Source organism: Protopterus annectens, chromosome 13.part0 (genome assembly GCF_019279795.1).
Source record: "Protopterus annectens isolate FY-2018-M chromosome 13.part0, PAN1.0, whole genome shotgun sequence".
Classification (NCBI taxonomy): domain Eukaryota; kingdom Metazoa; phylum Chordata; order Ceratodontiformes; family Protopteridae; genus Protopterus; species Protopterus annectens.
This window is the reverse complement of record NC_056747.1, coordinates 1,205,054,304-1,205,076,742: the sequence shown is the minus strand read 5'-3', so window position 1 is coordinate 1,205,076,742 and position 22,439 is coordinate 1,205,054,304. Positions and strand designations below refer to the sequence as shown.

The following is a 22,439-nucleotide window of genomic DNA, read 5'->3' as shown; positions in this document are numbered from 1 at the left end:
GCAGTGGCCTCTGGTTCAGTGTGGGTGATACCATTTACAATAAGTTCTTTGCAGTTGTTGTGCATTTTCCCTGAGGTTATAGACATAGCTGTAGAACCCTTTGTGGTTGTCCTTTGCATGAGATGCTGTTTTGTCTTCAAATTTAACATATAAAGTATTAATTAACACTCTTAGCTGCCTGTTTAGATTGGTAAGGGGGCTTTTAATATGTATGCCTTTGTGCCTACTATGGTTGGCCAAGATTTTTTCTTTTGTTGTATAACAGATTGATATTATGATTCCACCAAGGTGGCTTGTCTTTTGAATTTGTCTTATTCTTAATATGAATGGGCACAGCTCGCTCTATACAGCTATCAGTATAGGTGTTCAGAGATTTTGTAGATAGCTCAGCATATGCTGTGGTGTTTACTGGGTTTAGAGGGTGCTTGGAATTTAGCCAAGGTGTTTCTAAAGGCTTTTGGTTTTGCTGGATTCCCAGATTTAATTTCAGTTTCAAGTAATACTGCCTTATAGCCATGTCTGACAAGCAAAGACATTACATTGGGTGAAGAACATTACCCCCCCCCCCCCAACGTCCTTGAGTACATGGTCAAAGGTATTTGTACCCCATGTAGAATGGACCAACTGTTCCAGGATGTTGTATTAAAGTTTCGGAATCGCTGGGCTTGTTCATAGGTAGGTACTAGGCTGTTTGGCCCTAGGGCCTATATAAGCCTAGCCAAAAAGGTACCCTGGCTTTCGCCACCCAAGAAAATTATTTTCCTCTGCCCCTGTTGAGCAGAGCCACAGAAGTGATCCCCAGGGTGAATTTCCTATTCTCCATCCAATCCTCAAGATTTTTCTTGAAAAGTGCTAATGAGGAGCTTTGTTTAATATAGTTAAGTAGTTTGTTCCAAAGTATGGGAAGTCTCTGGGACAGGAATCTATCCCTCCAGTATGTTCTGTTTATTGTGGTGACAAGGTTTAGGTCCCTAGAGCGTGTAGCTCGGAGGGATTGGGATTTCTTTAAGTGGAGCATGTCCAACAGCTCTGGGTTTGACATAGCTTTGTATGTTAGGCAGAGATCGCCTCTGAGTAGGCGATATGCAATGGAGTAAAGCTGCAGTTTTTTTAGACTGTCTCCATAGGGCATCTGTTTGAGGCTGGTAATCTTCTTTGTGAGGTATTTCTGCAGCCTTTCCAGTTATTGTAGATGTCTTGTGAGGTACATACCAAAAGGGGAGTTGTACTCTATAATGGGTCTAATGAGTGACGAGTAGAGGGGAACAATGACCTTCTTTTTTCCTGGATGAGAAACCTTTTGTGATGAGGTGTGCCACGTAGAAGGATTTTCTGACTACTGTGGCGATGTGATTATCAAAGGAGAGACTACTGTCCAACTCTTATCATACTTTTGGTGTTAAGTAGACTATCACCTATGTGGTAGTTCATGGGTACAGAGTTTTTACTAAAGGGGATGACAGTGAACTTTTTGGCATTGAGCTTGAGGCCATGGCTTTGACACCAGGCATCTGTTTCAGTGAGGCCCTTTTGTAGGATGTCCACATCGTTAGGAGTTTTGATTATGGCTCCTAGTTTGCAGTCATTGTGCATTAAAAGTGGTGTAGGATTCCTAATTTATAGAGAGGTAGTTCAGATGGGTCTATATTATATAGTCGAAGTTTCAAAACTTCGAACCTCACATGAGTGAACTCATATGAGCGAAGTTCGAAACATCGAATATATAAAAAAATAAAAAAACTTACCTTACCACTCTGAGCAGGGGGCAAGCCCCCATGCACCCCCCACACCCCCCTACTTAAATATGCCAACTCCGAGAAAGCACTTCAGTGCAGAAAGGGAAACTTTCCCATTCTGCGCGTGAAAAGCCTTTGACTTTCACCTTCGACCTTTCCGACGTTTGATCATATGATGTCAACCATCTGTGATTCGAACATCGGAACGGTTGCTCATCTAATATAGACCAGTCCAGATTCCCCCTTGAATATCATATTGGGTTTGAACAGTGAGGGACTCTAGTACATTGAGATAGGTAACATGGTTTTCCTGGGACATGATGGGGAGACCTATAGGTTGCAAGGATATGGTATTTTACCCTGTTCATGATGAGTTGCTCATATATGAGTTCCAGTGGTTCATACTGTTTTTATTAGACTGGATATAAGGTTGTACAGAATTTCTATAAATAATTCTGCATTGGTGGCGCTGTTCTCAGTGTTTGGGGGAGCTGTGAATTTTGACAGACTGTCACTTAATAGGATGTAGTTTGCTTTAAAATAGTTCCTAACTCTTAAAGGTTTAGTTGGGTTTTCCAGGTTGATTTTCATTTTGAGGGAGACAGCTTTGTTGTCCGACCTCACCAATGAGTATGTGACACAGTCTCCCATGTTGATGAGTACTGGGTACAATATGTTTGATCCTCTGCTTAGTGTGTGCACTATCTGGTCCAGGGTGTTTATGCTGATAAAGTCCAGGAAACATTGTGCCTGTGATAGAATGGTGAGTGACGCTATTAGTCCTAGGTAAGAGTTGTGAGGTACAAGGGTCTGGCCTGGACATAAGGAACCTTCTTTATGGAGACTTGGATGTGGATGAACTCTAGGGTGTCATCCTATTTAACCAACCTGGAAAAGCATTTATTGCTAATGTAGATTGAGAAGTCTCATTTTTAGCCCGTCTGTGCTACTGTTTGTGTGTATGTGTGGAAGGCACTGTAGCCTTCCACTGCTGGAGTACTTTCTGTGGCTTTAAACCAGGTCTGAGAAACAGTGCAGATGTCTACATTCTCTAGCGTGAGGAGAGCTTGTCGGGTGTGGAGTTTCTTGTTTAGGCTTTGAGCAGTAACACCTTAGGGTTGCTTAGAGCTTTTTTTTTTTTTTTGCTGTTGGTAGCTTTGTTATTTTGATATTGCCATTAGGCAACTAACTTATCTTCTCTTTGTCCACCCTGGCGAGAGGGGCATTTGTGTGTAATATTTTATTGTAGCAGGTAGTTGGGGGTTGCAGTGATAAGCTGTTGATTGTACCAGGATATTGAATATTATGACACTTTATTACCCTGATTCATAAGAAGATATTTGCTAGTTCTGCCTTCTGAATGGTGAGATGTATCATATGGTTAGTGTTATGGGAGCCACAAGGAAGTGTAATGCATAGATAGGGAAAGAGAACCAGAATTTATAAGCTTCTTCATATGCAGGCTGTTTTGCTAATAAAAATAGAATAAGTATGCCTACCTCCTGTACACACAGAAAAAAAGCAGCTGCAGTACTTTATACGATGTACAGTGATCAAAATCACTGAAATGTTAAAAAGTTCTTCAGCAAATAAACTGCACTCATGTCACTCAACAAAAAGTATCGTTATGACTCTGCCATAATTCATGTTGGTGTGAACGATTCGAGACGTACCTCAGTGGAAAATATGAAGAGAGAAATGATTGAGATCTCTGAATATGTGTCCCAGGTAGGTATGTCCCTAGCCTTGAGCAGTATTTTACCCTCACCTAGAATGGTGAAATAATATAAACAAAAAAATGTTTTACTTTGATAAATGGTTTAGTTTCTGGTATCATTCAAAGGGGCTCCAGTATCTGCCATCTTGGGATGACATGGTTGATAGACCTCCCTGCTTTGCCAGAGATGGTCTGCACCTGGCACCTCTGGGCTTTCAGCTGCTGGCTAAGGTTCTTGCCTCCCCCTTAGTGCCTTTTTTTAGGCAAGGTCTCAAAAACAAAACTTCTGATGTGAAAATATCCAGCATAAACAAAATGAGGTTTATGTTGCTGAACGCTAGGAGTTTAAACTAAAAGCTGCACACTCCAGAAGTTTTCCTTTCCTTGGATGATGTAGACATTTGTGCAGTCACAGAAACCTGGTTCAAGGCTGCAGAAAGTACCATGACCTTGCAAGGCCACAATGCCTTCCACACCTTCAGACCGCAAAATGAAAATGTGAGAACCAAAGGTGGTGGATTGTCTATCTACATTAAAGATAAATATTCCTTCAGACTGGTTAGACAAGATAACTCTATGGACCTACTCCAAGTTCTGATTACTGTGGGTAAGGCCCAAGATGCTGATGGGGCTTATCTGGCTTTACTTGAGACAATTGAAGTGCATCATAACACTCTTGTCATGGGGGATTTTAACTATCTTACCATTAACTGGGAAACCTATACGAGCCCCAACTTACTTGCACAAAAGTTCCTTGACTTTCTTAACTCAAATTCCCTGGAATAATTGTACAAAATCCTACAAGGGGCTCAAATATACTTCACCTGGTTCTCACCAACATTAGAGACCATTGCTCTACCGTAAGTGTAAGACCCTCATTAGTCAAATCTGATCATAAGTCAGTTATTTTTGAAGTAACAGTAACTCCAGAACTTGCCAGAGGTGAAGTTAGATTAAAAATCTTCACCAAAGCCAACTATACCCCCCTAGGGGTTGGCATAAATGATTTCCAAGCCGCAGTCTCACAGATGGTCTTGGAACAAACCACCCTGGTGGACATCTCGCATAAATAAACTGTACAGCAAGCATAAGAAGCTGTTGTATAAGAATACCAAAGGGAGGTCCCAGCATAGGAAAAGTACCCTCCTAAGCCTAAATAAACAAATAAGACAACTTATAATATCTTCTAAGGGCAACTTCAAGAAAAATTTAGCAAACACAGCTAAGAATAACCATAATGTTTTCTTCAGCTACATCCGTTGCCTAAAAGGTAGGACCCAGAAGTGTGCTGAACTAGTGACAAATGATATCTCACACACTGATCCTGCAGAGATTTCTAACCTACAAGTAGACAAGTTTGGTGAAAAATGTCTCCCCTTTATCCACTCCAAACATATCACAAACCAGACCTTTAAAAGTTCCCCCACCGTATATATCTTAAGAGCAGGTCATCAAAGCTCTAAGGCGGAAAATACAACCGCTGTGGGTCCTGATGGCATCCCAGGCTGCATTCTAAACAAACTAAAACAGGAATTAGCAAACCCCTTAGGGACCCTATTTAACCACACCCTGAATACTGGATTTGTCCCAGATGAATGGAAAACCGCAACTGTTATCCCCCTCCACAAAGGCGGCTTAGCAACAGATCTGGGGAGTTATAAACCCATAATCCTGACTAGCCTTATCTGCAAGGCCATGGAATGTATATCATTATGGACCTCATAAATAAAGATATAGATAACCTCCAAACTCTTGATCCAACCCAGTTCAGCTTTGTAAAGGGTCAGTTATGCCTGTTAAACCTCGTAGACTTCTTCGAAAATGTGACCAGGGCCATAGATGAGGACATATCTGTGCACACAGCATACCTGGACTTGGAAAAGGCCTTTGACGCAATTCCCCATTCAGGCATTATTGACAACTCACCCTAAATGTCAACCCCTTTGTTGTCAGGTAGGTCGGAAATTGTCTCACTAACCTTACACATGCTATCAAAGTGGGCCACACCAACTTGGCTAGTAGACCTGTCACCAGTGGGGTTCCACCAAGAGTCAGTACTGGGCCCCCTTTTGTTTGGTATGTACTTCTCAGAAATTCAGGCCAAAACCAAGGGGCTGTGGCTGACCAAGTTTAATGACGACTGCAAACTTGGCACAGTTATTGACTCTGCAGATGATGTCAGTGTACTCCAAGAGGGGCTTACACAGACCAATGACTGGTGCCAAAGCCATGGACTCAACTAAATGCAAAAAAATGCATCATCATCTCCTTCGGTAAAAGCAGTCTCCCTACTAACTATCAAATAAAGAACAATACCTTAAGTACGAACACTGTAGTGAAGGATTTGGGCACACAGACTGTGACCTAAACTTTGACCACTATATGTCCACAGTAGTAAGAGACATTCTGCGTCACACACTTGATTAGCAAAGGAATACCCACAAGAGCAAAAGAGATTATGACCCCCCCCCCCCCCCCCCAGTACTCATCCCTTATCAGGCCCATAATTGAGTACAACGCTCCCTTTGGTATGTACCATACCAGGCGCCTGAAGCAGCTGGAGAGACCCCACAGATTTTTAACTAAGAAGATCCAGGGTCTTCAGCACATGCCTTACACAGCTAGACTGATACTGAGTAAGCCTATAGGCTGCTTAAGGGAGACTTGTGGCTGGCTTACAGAGCAGTCTCTGACCCCAATCTGATGAAGTTGCTGCACATCCGTAAGTCATATGGGACTAGAATTACCCACTCCAGCAACCTAAACCTGGCCTTCGATTTAAATAGGACATGCTGGAGAAACAAATTCATTTTGCAGAGGTTGCCATGTCTCTGGAATAGGCTACCAGTTCATGTTAAGCAGAGCACCACTATGACTGTGTTCAGAAAGAGCCTGGATGAATGGATGGGAAACTGTAAATTCTTGCCAGGAATAGCTCTCACATCCCTCTTGGACATGGGCAGTCATTACTAATAATCTTAGGCATTGACTAGACTTTTTCTCTTTAAGTATAATGGGGTATAATAGGCTAGGCTTAAAACAACCCTTGGGTCAAAAGCCTAGGAACCTCCTATGAACCTAAGAAGAAAGTCTCTCTTTTTTTCATTAATGTAGCTCATGTCAGAATCTCCTTTTCAGCCTGTCTTGTTTTGGGGTCAGGGTATGTAGTTTGCAGAAATCCTGTTTATTTCAAATAGACTTACAGGGTGGATGTTCTTCACTCAGACAGTATGTTTGTAGGCAGTTAGTAACTCGGTTCTAGTTTTCCTTTAATATGTTTACTTTTAGTGCAGTACATTATTAACTGTTTTTAAGATTGGAATTCTGCATGTGAAAGGGTGTCATGCATAAGTGTTAAAAATGTAATTATGAAATGGAGATGAGACTTTGTCTCACCTTTGTTCTGTCTGCTTCTTCATGTAAGATGCAAACGTTTTGTACTTACCATAACATTAGATCTTTATGATCCATGTCCATCCACTTCAGCAATCCCACTCACCTTTTCTTCTTTTAGTATTCCTACCTCTGAGTAGATTTAGAGGATTGATAGCAAGTTTTTGCTTTGGGAGTAAGCCTTATGAAAATTCAGGGCAAATTCGATGTGGAGAAGGGGATGCATGGTACATTATGGGAACTAGAGGAGGATATTTGGAGCCTGCCAAAGTTTAAAGATGCAGGGCAACTGCTGCCTGCAACTGGCCACTCCTGAGTATCAAGTGGGCAGACAGATCACAAAGAAGTAATATATGTAAGTATGTAACCCTTTTTTGCAATCTGTTAACCTACAAAAAGCTAAAACAGACAATTTTGATCCTTACTATATTTTGGGTTGAAGTTTTAACTACTACTTTAAGTTGTATCAGTCTTAGATATTTTAATTTTTTAAGTTTTAACAGACATTTTTCTGCAAGAGTCAGTGTAATAGTGACAGATCAGGACTTTTTTCCAGTTAGAGTTTTGTTATTTTTTTTTACACAACTCTCGAAAGCAATATTCCTTGAATGAGGATTTTTATCATTCTTTCATCCATGAAGGTGTTTGCCTACAGCTTGAGAAAACCTGCTTATTTTATTGCTAGCTACCAACTACCTAGACTACCTACAACTTACCACAGCTCACAAGCTTATTTTCAAAACAGCTAAATATCCAGCACTAGCAAACATCTTACCATTATACACCCCACACAGAACTCTAAGATCTGCCCACCAAAATCTAATCTCTGTATACAAACCAAAACCGTCCCACTGGTCAGCTACTCCTATCCTTTTCCTTAGCCAAAAAATGGAATTCTCTCCCTCCATCTCTAAGAATCTCTGAAAACTCTGAACTCTTCAAAACCCAGCTCCATTCCTACCTCTCCTATAAATGGAAGTGCAGTTGCACTCTACCTACCTAACTTGCTCAATGCATGATTACATTCATTACACACAAGGTTTCATTCTTCCTTACCCACCAGGGATTTAACCCTATATTAACATTACTTTTATAACATTCTCAGACATTTCTAACCTTTGTACAAAATTAACTCTGTGCTACTGTTCTCAACCTGTAAACATGTAAATATATATTATATATTTTTGTCTATGTTGCAGTTCATCTTTCCTTAGTTTGCTATTTAATAGCTGCAAGTTGTTTTACTGGTACCTTTGCAACTGTGTATTGTATTTTGTAGCTTGTTCTTTGTACTATGGAGCTTTTCTCCCCGGCCTCCACTGAAAGTGGTCTCTTTCAGCCCAGTGGACCTCCCCGGTCATCAAACTGGAAATAAATAAATAAATATTGGAAAGAATTTTGGCTACTCTGTTAGGGTGGGGATATTCGGGTCCATGCACTGACTTTACCTTATAAACTTTAAGAACCTTTGGGATGAAACCATTTCCTTTTTACTTCCCATTAAAGCATTCTCAGGTGTATGGCAGTGCTCAAAAATTTGCTGCCTTTGGTAACTATTTAACTTGTGGTTGTATACAAATACTACTACCACTACTGTCTGTGATACAAAGGATCCTGCGATGGTTCTTCTGTAACTGCTTGGGAATCTACCAACATTTTACAATTTACTGTTCAAGTGACCATGTCCTAAGAAGGCAGTATAGTTGTGTAAGGTACTTACAGCATCAGATCTTTTAGGAGAATTCACTGTAACAGTAAAACTGTAAACTAATTGTAGACTATAATGTCTGTCCATTACTTTGATCAACTTTGTGTACAGTGCATACAGCATTCAAACTATGGCAACTCAAATTTTCCAATTTAAATATATATTTTTTTTAATCTGGCCTAGGAATAAACACCACTGCACATCTCTCCAAAAAATCTAATTGACTGCCAGCCCCAACATGTGCCCTATTTCTTCTTTTTACTCTGACATGTAAATGTTAAAACTGCTACTGTCCCTTCAGTTGTGAAAAAAATAATCTCCACTTATTACCTTGGCACAGAGTGTCACAGCGTTGCCTATTTACAAGAACACAATTGAGCATACTCTGGATAAGTAAACCGTTAATAAAGTAGCACCTGTCAAATGTCCCCAACTTGCCTAAATTTTTAAGACTACCTGATGGAAACTGTGATGGGTCCCTACTCCGGGCCAGCAATCAAGGAGACTCTATCCTCACCACTGACTCTGGTGAGGGACAGTCACTAAGAGCAAAGATGGATTCACATAGTACTTTCAGCTGCAGCTCCCTGCATCAAGCAGAGTTTCCCTTAAGAGCACAAAGGGAGCAGCACGCTCCAGACCTGAGGCTGGACTCCCCCACCCCCACCCCCACCCCAGGACCACACAAACCCCACACTGACCAAATTTGGAGCTCTTTGTCCCTGTTCCCAGTAGTTGACACACATATTTGGATATTTCAGTTTGACACACACACACACACACACACACACACACACACACACACACACACACACACACACACATCTGGGAAAAGCTGGCACAGATTTACTAGCTGTGCTCCTTTCTGCCCAGAGTCTGAGGTAATCCTCACTGCCGACAGCCAGCTACCCTAAGGCTCTTACAAAGGGTACCCAGTTATACTGAGTAAAATTAATACTAATACAAATGGTAGGGTGTGACCAAAGTATTAAGGCTTTCAGCAGCCGCCACAGTGTCACTAAAGCAAACATACGAACTCTCAAGATGTTAAAAGTGTTCTCTAAAGGACCCGCCACAATGGAAGGTAGTAAAATATTTAATAATAAATAATAAAACAGAAAACAGGAGAATACTGAATACAATAAACAGAGTTTCAACCACAGAGATATAAAAATAATATAGTTGGATAGTTTCTCAGAGATGCAGAAAACAATACTAAACTATTCTCACTAAATGTCCCTTACCGACTAAAGAATTACGGTTCCCTAACTACTTACTAAAGCGAGGCAAGCTGATGTGTGCCGCGTGTCTTACCACATAAATAACCAGATGATGTCTTTGTCTGTGTCAATGTGTGAGATATATATCCTATCAGAAATCTTTCCTGTCAGATTCCAAAGTGCTGCTGTGAGGGTTCCAAAGAAACCAGATGCTGGCTAGAGGATCATATCAACTCTGATCACCTGACTCTGTAACAACACACACATACACAGCTTTGCTAAGATCTGTGGGAGCATCTGAAAGCTAAAACAGAATTTAAAACTTTCCACCCTTCCAAGGTTCTCTGATAACATACACATGTAATCAGTTACAACAGTGCAACCTAATATACATGCAAACATTTTTTTCTCTGCAGCAGGACCTACTGTTGACAAGTAACTTTACAAATATATTTTTAACTCAAGTGTATGTACAAATCAGTGTGATAGTCAAACAACATAAACTTCTTTACAAAACTCCAGCTAGCTATGGTGACATATGTACATATGTACTGCCCTACTCTCCCTGGCACAGATGGCACTACCTCAGAACATCACAGAAAATTACCACTGCACCTACTTTATAGACAAAGGTGCTATGGTCTTAACTAACAGTCATCATTAATAGACTTTTACTTTTTTTTAATTTAAATGCAAACATTGAGTCAATTTGCCAGTAATAGGACGCAGTAAACTTGTAAATAACTACTTTTAAATATCTACATTATGTTAACTATTCTTTTAATGAATTTAAATGTTAGAATTACAAATACAATATACTTCTCTCCAGTACCTTTTATTTCTTTTGTACTATCCACATTATACTAGCTCTGGGTTAAGAAAAGTTGAGCAAAAATGTGTTTAGAAGCCTTGTGTTCAACTTTTAACTTGTATCCAGCCAATAAGTGCCACAGTAGCAAATTGTAACAAGGAATTATTTGGAAAATCGGAATTTTTCCTCAAGTAGATAGCAAATGTTGGAGGTGTGATGGGGAAGAAAGAGGTAATTGGTAACATATTTTCTGGGAGTGAGGTGAGCTAGCAGCCTTTAAGGATTCCCTGCGGGGTGCACTGTCGGAGATGCTGGGTGGGCAGATTGTTGTGACGGGGGGAGATGATCTTTCTTTATGATTCAGAATCGGAATTGCCTAGACATGGTAGGCCTTGCTGTCTCTAATTATGCTGGGTGCCAAGAAAGCAATTACTAGAAAATGGAAATCAAAATCTTAAGTCAACAATATTAGAAGTAGTGAATATAGTAAAAGAGATAAAACAACTGGAATTGAGATTTTTCAAAAAAGGTAGGAGCAAACTACATAGGAAAAAATTGGAATTGTGGGAACAATACATACAGGGGAGGAATGAGGTTTAAAAGAAGGCAGGGCTTAAATGAGCTCTGCAATGTTTGACTGAAAACGAATGAGTAGATAACTGATGTATAATGTTTGCAATTAGGAGTGTGCCAGTGTGGTTTGTGATGTAAAATGCTTGCAGCTAGGATTGTGTCAGTGTGGTTTGTTTTCATTTATATAAATGAATGATTGCTTGTGTCATAAGTGATGGTTTAATAAAGATGTTTCTTGTTTAAAAGAAAGGGGGAAGGATTTGAATAATTTATGTAATGTTGCTTAGGTTATATGATATATAGCAGTATATGTGAAGCATAATGTTTGTTAATTTTAACTTGTTAATACAGTTTGATTATATTTATATAAATGTAAGTGTGCTGATGTCACAAGTGATATTTAGTAAATATGTTAAAAAAAAATTATTTTGAAAATATTGTGGCATGACATTATTTTTTGCTTTTTGCCTGTATTTGTCTTTGTGCACACTTTCTGGCTATGCAGGGTCCATACACTAGCTCACCTACCCAGTTAACAAATATGCATAATGTAGCAAACACATGACCAACTGAAATTTTCTGTTTCTAGACTAAACATTTCCTTAAGAAATTTTTTTCAACCAAAAAATGTTTCAGGGCTCGCTTTGTTTTGTGTAACACAGCCCAGTGTAAGGTTTCACATGAAAAACAAATATACTAATTGTTATTGTTACCACTGTACTACAAGAAAAGAGACATGGAAGAGCTCTCGGATCATGTGGCCCAGGCAGGTATGACCCTAGATCTGAATAGCATCCTGCCTTCTCCCAGAATGATACCACAGTATAAGGACAAAATAATTGACTTCAACAATTGGCTAAGCTTCTGGTGTCATTCAAAGGGGATCCAGTATCTGTCTGCCTGGGACAACATGAACGACAAACCACAATGTTTTTCCAGAGATGGTATGCACCTGTTGCCCCTGGGATTCAGGTTACTGGCTAAAGCTCTTGCCACCCCTATAGTGCCTTTTATAGGCAAGGTTCAAAGGACAAAACCACCGCCGTAACAGACACAAGCATGCAAAATCTGAAGGTGATGCTACTCAGTGCTAGAAGTCTAAACCTCAAAATGCACTCTCTCAAGGCACTCCTAAAAATGGAGAACATCGATATCTGTGCAGTAACTGAGACCTGGTTCAAGGCTCCAGAGAGCACCCCTGCAATACCAGGCTGCAACTCTGACCACACTTTTTGGCCACCAAACCAAGACCAAAACACTAAAGGTGGAGGAGTGTCCATATTCACCAAGGATATTCACACCTCCAGGCTAGTTGCCCAACACAATGCATCTGAACTTCTCCAGGTGCAACTAACACCAAGTAAAACTGCAATCCAAATTGTAGCTTGCTACAGATCCCCCACCATGCCCCAAGATTCTCTCACTACACCTTTCTTAACATACTGGAAAATATTAAGATATAACCAAATGCCCTGTTACTGGGTGATTTCAACTATCTTGCCATTAACTGGGAAAACTACTCTGGGGTACCAACACCTTTTCCCAACGGTTCTTGAAATTCATAAATTCCAACGCGCTGGATCAACTAATCCATTGTCCCACCAGGGGCTCCAATATCCTAGACCTGGTCATTACCAACATGGAGATAGATACTCCACACCAGTGGTCACCCCCTCATTGGTCAGGTCTGACCATAAGCTAATCACCCTTGACATCCACATCCCACCCCTCACCCCCTGTAAGGAAACCTCCGGAAAAAGCTTCTCCAAAGCCAACTTCATGCTACTCAAGTCAGAAGTGACAAACTTCATGACACCCATGCAGACGGGAGCTGAAAGTTCGACTGCTGAATCCTACACTAAGGCACTGCACGAGCACATCCACTCGTGCATGAATTGTGCCATCCCAAATAGAACCAAAAGGCTCTCCTCCAAAAAAAGGAAGCCAATCTGGTGGTCCCCATGCCATAAACAAACTATATAACAGAAGGAAGAAACTGTTGCAGAAAAGAGGAAAATCCCAGGATGCAAAAAACTCCCTTACCAGCCTCAGTAAGAAGCTGAAATCCCTCATAAAAACCTCCAAAGCTAGTTACGAAAATAAAATTGCCAAAGATTCCAAAGACAACTACAAGGCATTCTATAGTTATGTCAAGAATCTAAATGGCAATGCTCAGATCTGCTCTGAGCTGCAACAGAATGGCATTAAATATACTGATCCTAAGGATATTGCCAATATCCTGGCAGATCGATTTAGTGCCAACTTCACCCCCAAAGGGCCCATCTCAATACCAAAAGATTGTCAAAATCCGGTAATCAGGGTCACACAGGTAGAAACCGCACTCTCCAAAGCTAAGAATACAGCATCCATAGGACCAGATGACATCCTAGGCTGTGTACTACATGAACTGCACTAGCCTCACCTCAGGCTTCATGCCCACTGAGTGGTGCACAGCTACAGTTATCCCACTCCACAAGGGGGGAATCCACCTTGGATCCTGGGAACTACCGTCTCATCAGTCTGACTAGCCTGATTTGCAAAGGCATGGAAAGCATTATCATGGAACTTATAAACAAAGACATTGTCATCCTTCAAACACTGGACCCCACCCAGATGTTCTTCATGTTTCACTGTTGCAGTCATTACATTTGGGTAATCTGCTGGCAGGTTGCCCTCAGTCGGCCTGATTAACAAAGTCTTGGGTCCTGCATTGGTTGCTGTTCCTTCTTCCATGACGTCAGGTAGTCAGGGGTATAAAACATGCAGCCGACGCCATTACATCAGTTTTTCTTGCCCCAGATGTCAGGTGCCCCCCAAATGGGGAGCAAATAAAATTAAAAACACAAAAAAATACACCTCCAACTCAAAAGCAAATACACCAAAAGGGCTTTTAAGCATAGTAAAAGAAAGTAGAGGTATAGCCAGAGAAAAATAGGGGGCTGGAGGGAGGGTAACCAGGACTGCAACAGTGAATACACTCAAACATTTACATTTATGGTAAGTGTACACAACTGTACTATGTATTTCGTGTTTCACTGTTGCAGTCATTACATTTGGGTAGATTCCCAAAACTATGGTTGGGTGGAGGGAATTATACAGCATTAGGACCAGCTATAAGGCCTTGCAGGACAGCAGTGGCAAAGCCAGCTCTGGATTTAGACAAAATCTTGTCTCCTTAACCTGACTGACTTCTTCGAATCAGTCTCCAGAGCTGTGGACGAGGGTAAGGCAGTCCACACAGCCTATCTGGACCTCGCCAAGGCCTTCGACACCATCCCCCACTCTGGAGTCATAGATAAACTTACTAAGCTGGGCATAAATCCCTACGTCACTCGATGGGTTGCCAGCTTACTGACAGAACCCAGATTGCAAAAGTAGCCGACTCCAAATCCAGCTCCAGACAAGTGACAAGTGGAGAACCTCAGGATTCAGTCCTGAGACTGCTCATTTTTGGCATCTACTTCTCTGAAGTACAGGCCAACACTAAGGGACTCTGGCTAACAACGTTCGCAGATGACTGCAAACTGGGAGCCATTATTGGATCCCCAAATAATGTGGATATTCTACAAAAAGGCCTTACAGAAACAGATGCTAGGTGCCAGAGCCATGGGCTCAAGCTTAATGGCTAGAAATATATAGTTATCCCCTTTGGGAAAAACCATGTACCCATTAATTATCACATAGGTGGCAGTACACCAAACACCGAAAGTGTGATGAGAGACTTAGGGACACAGGTGGACAGTGGTCTCACCTTCGACAACCACATCGCCACAACAGTCAGGAAATCCTTCTACGTGGCACACCTCATCACTAAGGGTTTTTCATCCAGAAAAAAGGAGGTCATTGTCCCACTGTACTCATCCCCTCATTAGACCCATTATAGAGTACAACGCCCCGTTTGGTATGTACCTCACAAGACATCTGCAACAACTGGAAAGGCCGCAGAAATACCTCACTAAAAAAATCACAGGCCTAAAGCAGATGCTCTATGCTGACCATCTAAAAAAACTCCAGCTGTACTCTATGGCATATTGTCTACTCAGAGGCAATCTCTGCTTAACATACAAGGCCATGTCAAACACTGAGCTGCTGGACATGCTCCACTTAAAGAAATCCCAATCCCTCAGAGCCACACACTCCAGGGATCTAAACCTTGTCATCACAATGAACAAAACATGCTGGAGGGATAGGTCCCTGACTCAGAGACTCCCCATACTCTGGAATTGACTGCCCATACATGTCAAGCAGAGCGCCTCCTTGGCCCTCTTCAAAAGGAACCTTGACGATTGGGTGGGAAATTCACCCCGGGGATCACGTCAGTCGCCCTGCTAGACAGGGGTCCAGGGAAGTAAATATTGTGGGAAGAATTATCCAGGGAATTGTTATGGCTAGGCATGTATAGGCCCTAGGGCCGATAGCCTAGTACCAACCTATGGACTAAGGGATATCTATCCTTCCTGATTTAAAGTGATAGATTTTCATAACTGTATTTAGTGCAAACTAAAGTTGTCACTTGTGCCATCTCAAACCATTAGCAGATACACGTCAGACTTGTGCATGGGGTTGTCATTTTCTTAGTGCAAGGCAGATACCAGGTCCAGTAAAATCTTATTGTATAAATGTAAGAGGGATATTAGCGATCTGATTAGCATTGAACATTTATGTAAAGTCCTTGCAATAAGACCTTATGCTGTTTGCTAAAGAGCTTTAATGACACTATATTGGTACCAAAACAATTGAGAAATAGTAAATTCCATTCAAATATGCAATCTGGGACAGAAGTTTAACTAATTTCATAAGCAGGAAGTTGGTTTTTGGTCTCCCAAGTGAGACTAAAACCGGGAAAATCTCCTCCTCCTTACAGAGAGAGAGAGATAATATCTCTCCCCAAACCACTGTACAGATTTTTAGAGTTTTGCTTCAGGGAAATGCAGCAAGAGGAGAGGCATTTGAAATCTTCTCATTTAGATGGGATCAAGGCTTATTGTGTGCATTACCTACACACACACACGCCTATATCTCTTCATGACTCGACATAGAAGGAAGTCCTAGGAAATCTGTTGCCTCAGACTGAGAAAGGAAGAACAGGGATCCTATAGTTCTTGCTTCTGCCTTTAACTTCCCAGACTCTGTGCAGACTACTCAGTTTGCAATTTAAGCACTGTGTTCCATCCCTAATTAATTTCACTGAATTTGACAGTTTGTAAAACTTCCTGACTGATGATGCTGAAAGCATATTTGAGATGATCTGATGAGGCTTCGAAGCTAGAAGACCATCTGCTGGATAAGCTTGTGGCTAGAAATGGATAGGCACCTATTAAAATGGGATGTTAAATAGAGGCTGCTGAAGCTTTTAACAAAGTGATATTCCTGTTAAGTTCTGATCGTATGTTGCTTATGCCAGATGTACAGCTCCCTTTTACAGTTTATACTGACATTTAAGAAGTTGGTTTGGAGCAGTATTTATCCCAGAAGTTTGGGGGTGAGTGACAACCAATATGCTTTTTAAACATTAAACACTACGAGGCAGAACACCCGTAATCTGCCTTCAAGAGAGAGTGCCTGGCAAAAAAAGTAGTAAACACACATTGATATTTACAGGGTAGATATTTTTTCCTTGCAACAGATCATGCACTGTTACTATTATGGATACATAAAAAAGATAACAATTCTAAGCTATGTAAATGGGCTCTTTCCATGCAGTCTTTTGATTCCTGAGATTTCACATAGGCCTGATATTGCACACAGATGATGTGCCTAAATTATCCAAGTACCACAACCCCTCAATTTAAGTTCAAACCCAAGGTTTTGAGCTGAGACGGGTTGTGTAGCATTATGGGGTATTGAATGCTGTCTGTAAATGTTACAAGTATTGTAGAAAAATGCTATATTTTCAAATATTTTGCTTTTACAGTGTTAACACCAGTCTGTGATGTGAATATAACTAAACAGTACAGGTTTTGTATGGGCATTTGGCTAATGATGTGCATTAGATAGAGGAGAAAGTCATTCTTATTGGGTTAATGGGCCAGTATGAGACCAATTGTGTATTTTTGCTTGTATAAAAGGAGGGCTTTTCTAGAATTTGTTTTGAGACTTGAGGGGAAAATCTATTTATCCTGTGTACATGATTCATTAGAAATTTAAGAGTCTCATGTCTCATTTGGTGGTGGGCTGTTATCCATGGAGTATGAGACCCAGGAAAAAAGGCTATCTCCAGCTGCGTAGAGTGAGAAACCTAGATGCATGTGTAGTAATGGGCCAGCAGTGGGGTGCCCTGAGTGAAAACAAGCTAATATGGAGCTTGAAACAAATTAGAAGTTGGCTTTATATATTGATGTTTGTTGAACAGTGGAGAAATCTATGTGAACCGTTTTTCTGTTGGTGAGACTATATTTTGTACCAGCATATGTTGTACTGCATTTTGAGTTACTTCTGTGTCAGTTGTTATCAAAATACCTTAGCATGTTTTGTGTGATGGAATGAAGTCATGCCGTGTCTTGGAAGTGAGTTTGTACTTATTCAAGTATTGCAAAATTTGTGAGTGTGCACATTTTATAGTACTTTTGGTAAAGGAAACAGTAAGGCAGTAAGTTTTCAGCTGTTTATAGCCTGTGACATGCTAGCTACCTTTCTGCAAAGGTGCATACAGTCTGTGCTTTTTAATTTAACTGGAAGCCACCAGTAGGGATCTATGCTGTGCCTCACCAAATCTGTAACAAAAAATCCATAAAAAACAGGCTGCAAGATGCTTTTCAGGAAGCAGACAATAAACAGACTTTCATTCAACAAGAACAGAGCTTTATTCCATACAGTAGGCATTTTGTCTCATCGAAAAAAAAAAAAGTTCTCTCGGCAGCTATAGCACTTGTCTCATGTATACTGACAAACACTTACTCCTGAAACCACTTACACACACAATGCAAAAAAAAAAAAAAAAAAACAACCACAACACATAAGAGACACATACCAGTGTCTCAGTAAGTAAGCCATTAAGGCTTAACACCACAAAACATAAGCTATTGGTCATAAGTGACTCCAGCACTCAATACCCATCCTCCCTGGTAAGATCGGACCATAAATCAGTCTCATTCAGTGTAATTATTAGACCGGATACCCCATCAAGCACAAAAATGCTTAAGAATTTTTCAAAGACAAATTACCTCCTACTTATAGTGATGGTGTAAGAAGTTTCAAAGCCCCCTCAAACGCAGATAACACAGACTCCTATGCAGAGGTGTACACCAACGCTCTGAGTAACCACTTGGGCAGTTGTATAGAAATGGCTGTACCTGTCCAGATTAAAACAAGGCCTTGGTAAAAAAAAAGCCACCCCGGTAGACCCCTGGTATAAACAAGGGTATATAACAAAAGACAGAAACTAATGTCCAAGAACAAGAGGGGACTGTTTCAGCAGAGGAAGAAATCCTTTTGTAGCTTAAGCAAACAAATTAGAGATCTTGTCAAGTCCTTCAATGCTAATTACAAAACCAAAATAACCTCCCTAGCTAAAGATAATCACAATGCATTCTTTAACTATGTCTGAAATCTTAAAAGGAATACCCAGCTGTGTGCTGAACTGGTTGTAGGTGACACCACCCATAATCAACTTGAGGTAATAGCTAACCTGGTAGCTGACAGATTTGGAGCAAACTTCACCCCCTGTCCCCTCCAGTCATTCCCTAAAGTCTAGCTGCCACCATTCTTGAGCCTATTATCTCAAGAGAGCAGGTCATCTTGGCGCTCTCCAAGGCCACAAACATGGCGTCAAGTGGGACCAGACAACATCCCAAGTTGCCTTTTAAACAACTTAAAACATGACTTAACAGACGCATTTAGATCCTTGTTTAACCATAGCTTGCGAACTGGCTGTGTTCCAGCAGAATGGAGGATAGCAACAGTAATCAACTGACGCTGGTTGTAAGGTTGTGGTAAACCGTTGTTCCCTACACTGGTCTTATTTGACTGTGCGTGTTACTTTTTTGTGTCATATTTGCTTTTTTGTGTAATGTGTAATAAAACTGCAGTGCTATCTTAGCAGCTGGTTTTGTTTCCATCACATGTCCTCCTTTTCCTCAGAATTCCTTCCGGAGTCCTGTAAGGTATAAGAATGGGACATACTCACTGAGTGTGTATCAGACACTTATCCAAGGGTGACATTATGATTGGCTGCAGTGACACTGTTTGATTTTTCTGTTTAGTTAATTGAGGCATTTATTTATACATAATCAGTACTAGCTAATTGTTGAAACTGCTTCTATTGAAGAGGGAGATACAGTGGAAAATGTGTTATTTGAAGTACATAAAATAAATCTGTAAGTAACATAGTAGATGATATTGAGTCACAAGTTAACAATTTACCTTCCATAAAAGTATGGTAATTACCAAACATATTTAAATAAGCACTGCCTGTGATCTTTTTTTTTTACTTTCATGATGAGCATCAATGCTTTATATTATGTTTGCATCTGCAGTGCAGGGTTGATCACTGATACATTGGTATGTACTGCCATATTTTATTTCTGAAGAATGAGCATGTCTTATTGCACTTAACATTTCTTTTTTTTGTGGAATGAGCATATCTTATTGCACTTAACATTTCTTTATCTTTTCACAGCTTCTGTGTTTTGGTGTTAAGCAAAAACAAAAATGCTTTTACATTATTTTTGTTTGGTATCATTTTTCATTTATGTAAACATTTACTGTCCTTTGGTTTCATAGCTGAACAGGTAGCTCAGTAGCTTTGGTGTTATCAGAAAGCTGTCCTAGGTGCTTTGATTGATTTTCCAGTACTGACACTGAAATACAGTAGAAGGGAGTGATGCTGTCCTGAGTGTGCCTTTCTTCAGGCGAGATATTAGTTGAGGCCCCATCTGCCTCAGTTGGATATTAGGCATTAGCTCAGGTGATGTAAAAGGGTAAGTGGCACTTATTAAAAGAATTAGGGCAAGTTCCCTATTACTGACCAAATTTCACATAGTTCATATGAATACTACCTTGCGCCTCCCCTGAAAATGGACACTGGAATGTCCATTTATCTGACTTATCTGGTCCATAAAAGCATAAATAAAATATTAAGGCTCATTTTAGCATGCTTTACTTGGCTTTATAAAATAGATTCCAAAGCTAAAGTGTTTTGTGAAGCATTAGAGATAACAAAGTCACAGTAGTTTGGAAGATAATGATTTTGTGAGAGTGCTGTGCCCTTGTGTTTGTTTTTTTCTCTCCTAGAAGTCAGTAGTAATCAATTTTCAGCCTTATTTCTTACTGCCTTAACAACTTTCAGTTGGAGGTGGTAATGCATTGTAACTTCCATACTTGTTCTGTGTTGAGCAGAAGTTTGAGTTCACCCTCAGTGCATCTGTGAAGCAAGTCATGTAACACTTCCCCTGAAGATGTGGTCATTGTCTTCAGGATTGTTGGAAACTATGTTGAAGGTTGCTGTAATAAACTTTGTTATAAAATTGCAGATTTTAAGAGCTAAATAATGTATATATCACTTAGGATGCTAAGTCCAGATGACAAATTAAATATAGATTTTATTTGTAGTCCATCCATTGTGTATTCTTAGAACTTACAATGTTGTCAGCCCAGTAGTAGAATATAGTCATAAAAGTGTATTTTTACACTGTTACAGAGTTCAGCAGTAACGCAGAGGATTAGTCCCTGCTCCACTCTGACCAGCAGCACTGCTTCACCGCCTGCCAGTAGTCCCTGTTCCACCCTTCCACAAGTGAGTACCGGTGCCACAGCCAAAGATTGCAGCTATGGGACTGTCACTAGCCCAACATCCACGCTTGAAAGCAGGGATAGTGGCATCATAGGTGAGTCATCTTCAACTTTATAAGTCGTACTATACTCAAAACAGAAACTACTGTTTGCAATATTTGTTCACCTGGATGCCTAAGCAGAAGTAGCACATACAGTTATTTATAGTAGTATTGGAAGCAAGCAAATAAAAATGATACATTGATGTTGTGTCTCTTTATGTTTTAATGCAAGCATTTCCTAAGAAGGTGGGAGGGTGGCCTAATGGTTAAGATGTTTGCCTTACAAACACAGGGCGCAGGGTTTGAGTCTCACAAGGGATAATTGGCTAGGCTTAAAATGGCTTACAAGGGCAATTAGCTTAGTACTAATCTATGAACCTATGAACAGGGTCTTTGTAGTTCAGATGTATAAACATGTTCGCAGTCAGTGATGCAGTACTGATCCTTTTCCTACCATGAAGAAGCCGGCAACTGGCCTCATTTCCAAAGTCTCTTCATCATCCCTATGACAGACAGCCAGTGGCTGTTGTCTGAACACCAAGGTGCAAGAGGGGTGTACGTCTGTGTCATCTTCAGTTCTTTCTAGCCATGCAGTCTGATGCTGTTCTGTCTTTGCCAGATGCTTGCAGTCCATTGGCTGGTTCATTTTTCTCCAGAGTTTCTACAAATAAATTTTGGATAAGTGCCCCATTGGGGAATTCTTTCTTCTGATTAATGTTCAAAAATGTTAACTACTTGAAGTGTGGGAAGCAAATCCTGTATAAAGACTTTTACTCTTTTCGTCTGTTTTGTTTGGGACTTCAGTACAATGTTTCCAGTTGTCAGAATTGTGCTAGATTTAGAGTTAACCCCCTTAAATGTAGGGCCAGAGTCGTTGCAGCACACATGGAGTCCTTGGGCGTGTTTTGTGCCGGGCGTCTACCTTCCTTGGCTTCTATGGCTAATGCTATCTTACAAAAAAAAAAACTCAAGGAAAGGACTTTGCATACAGTGGTGGTCTTTTCAAGTCTGTGCTTAAGTTGGCCGACGACTCTGGTGAGGTGTTTTTACATCCCCCAGGTCCAACGACTTCCAGGCCAGAGCCCTCTGATGTGACCTCTCAGGAGGCCGCAATAGCAGCTGGCCTTCCAAGTCTACTATCTCTGATGTGTACGTCTGTTGGGTCTAAGGTCACTCAGCAGGCCTTAACGTCCTGAGACTGAACATCGGTTATTGAGGGAGATAGTTTATCTTCCACAGTTGTTTTTTAAGAGCACATGTTTTTAATCTGAAGTCATGGTTGCCCAACCATGGATCAAGTCCTCTCTTGTTAAGTGGATGTTTTAACTGAAGAGACTAGTCAGTATACCTCAGCTTATGCCACAGTCGTCAGCTACTTTGTTCTATATTAAAACTCAGGATCTCCTAAAAATTGGTCAGAAATTCATGGCATATATTAAATCTATGGAAACCAGCCAGGCAGTACAGACTACCCCTATAGACTTTCCCAGTAAAGACCAAGAAATGTCTAG

General features: G+C 40.6%; 1 protein-coding gene across 1 annotated transcript in view; it reads left to right on the top strand.

Moving 5' to 3' along the window:
• TANC2 (tetratricopeptide repeat, ankyrin repeat and coiled-coil containing 2) overlaps positions 1-22,439 on the top strand; it is a 2,676,984-nt gene that overhangs the window by 835,419 nt on the left and 1,819,126 nt on the right. Inside the window, exon 5 of the mRNA XM_044055212.1 lies at positions 20,796-20,982. Within this exon, the coding sequence (XP_043911147.1) occupies positions 20,796-20,982 (187 nt within the window). The remainder of the gene's footprint in view (positions 1-20,795; positions 20,983-22,439) is intronic.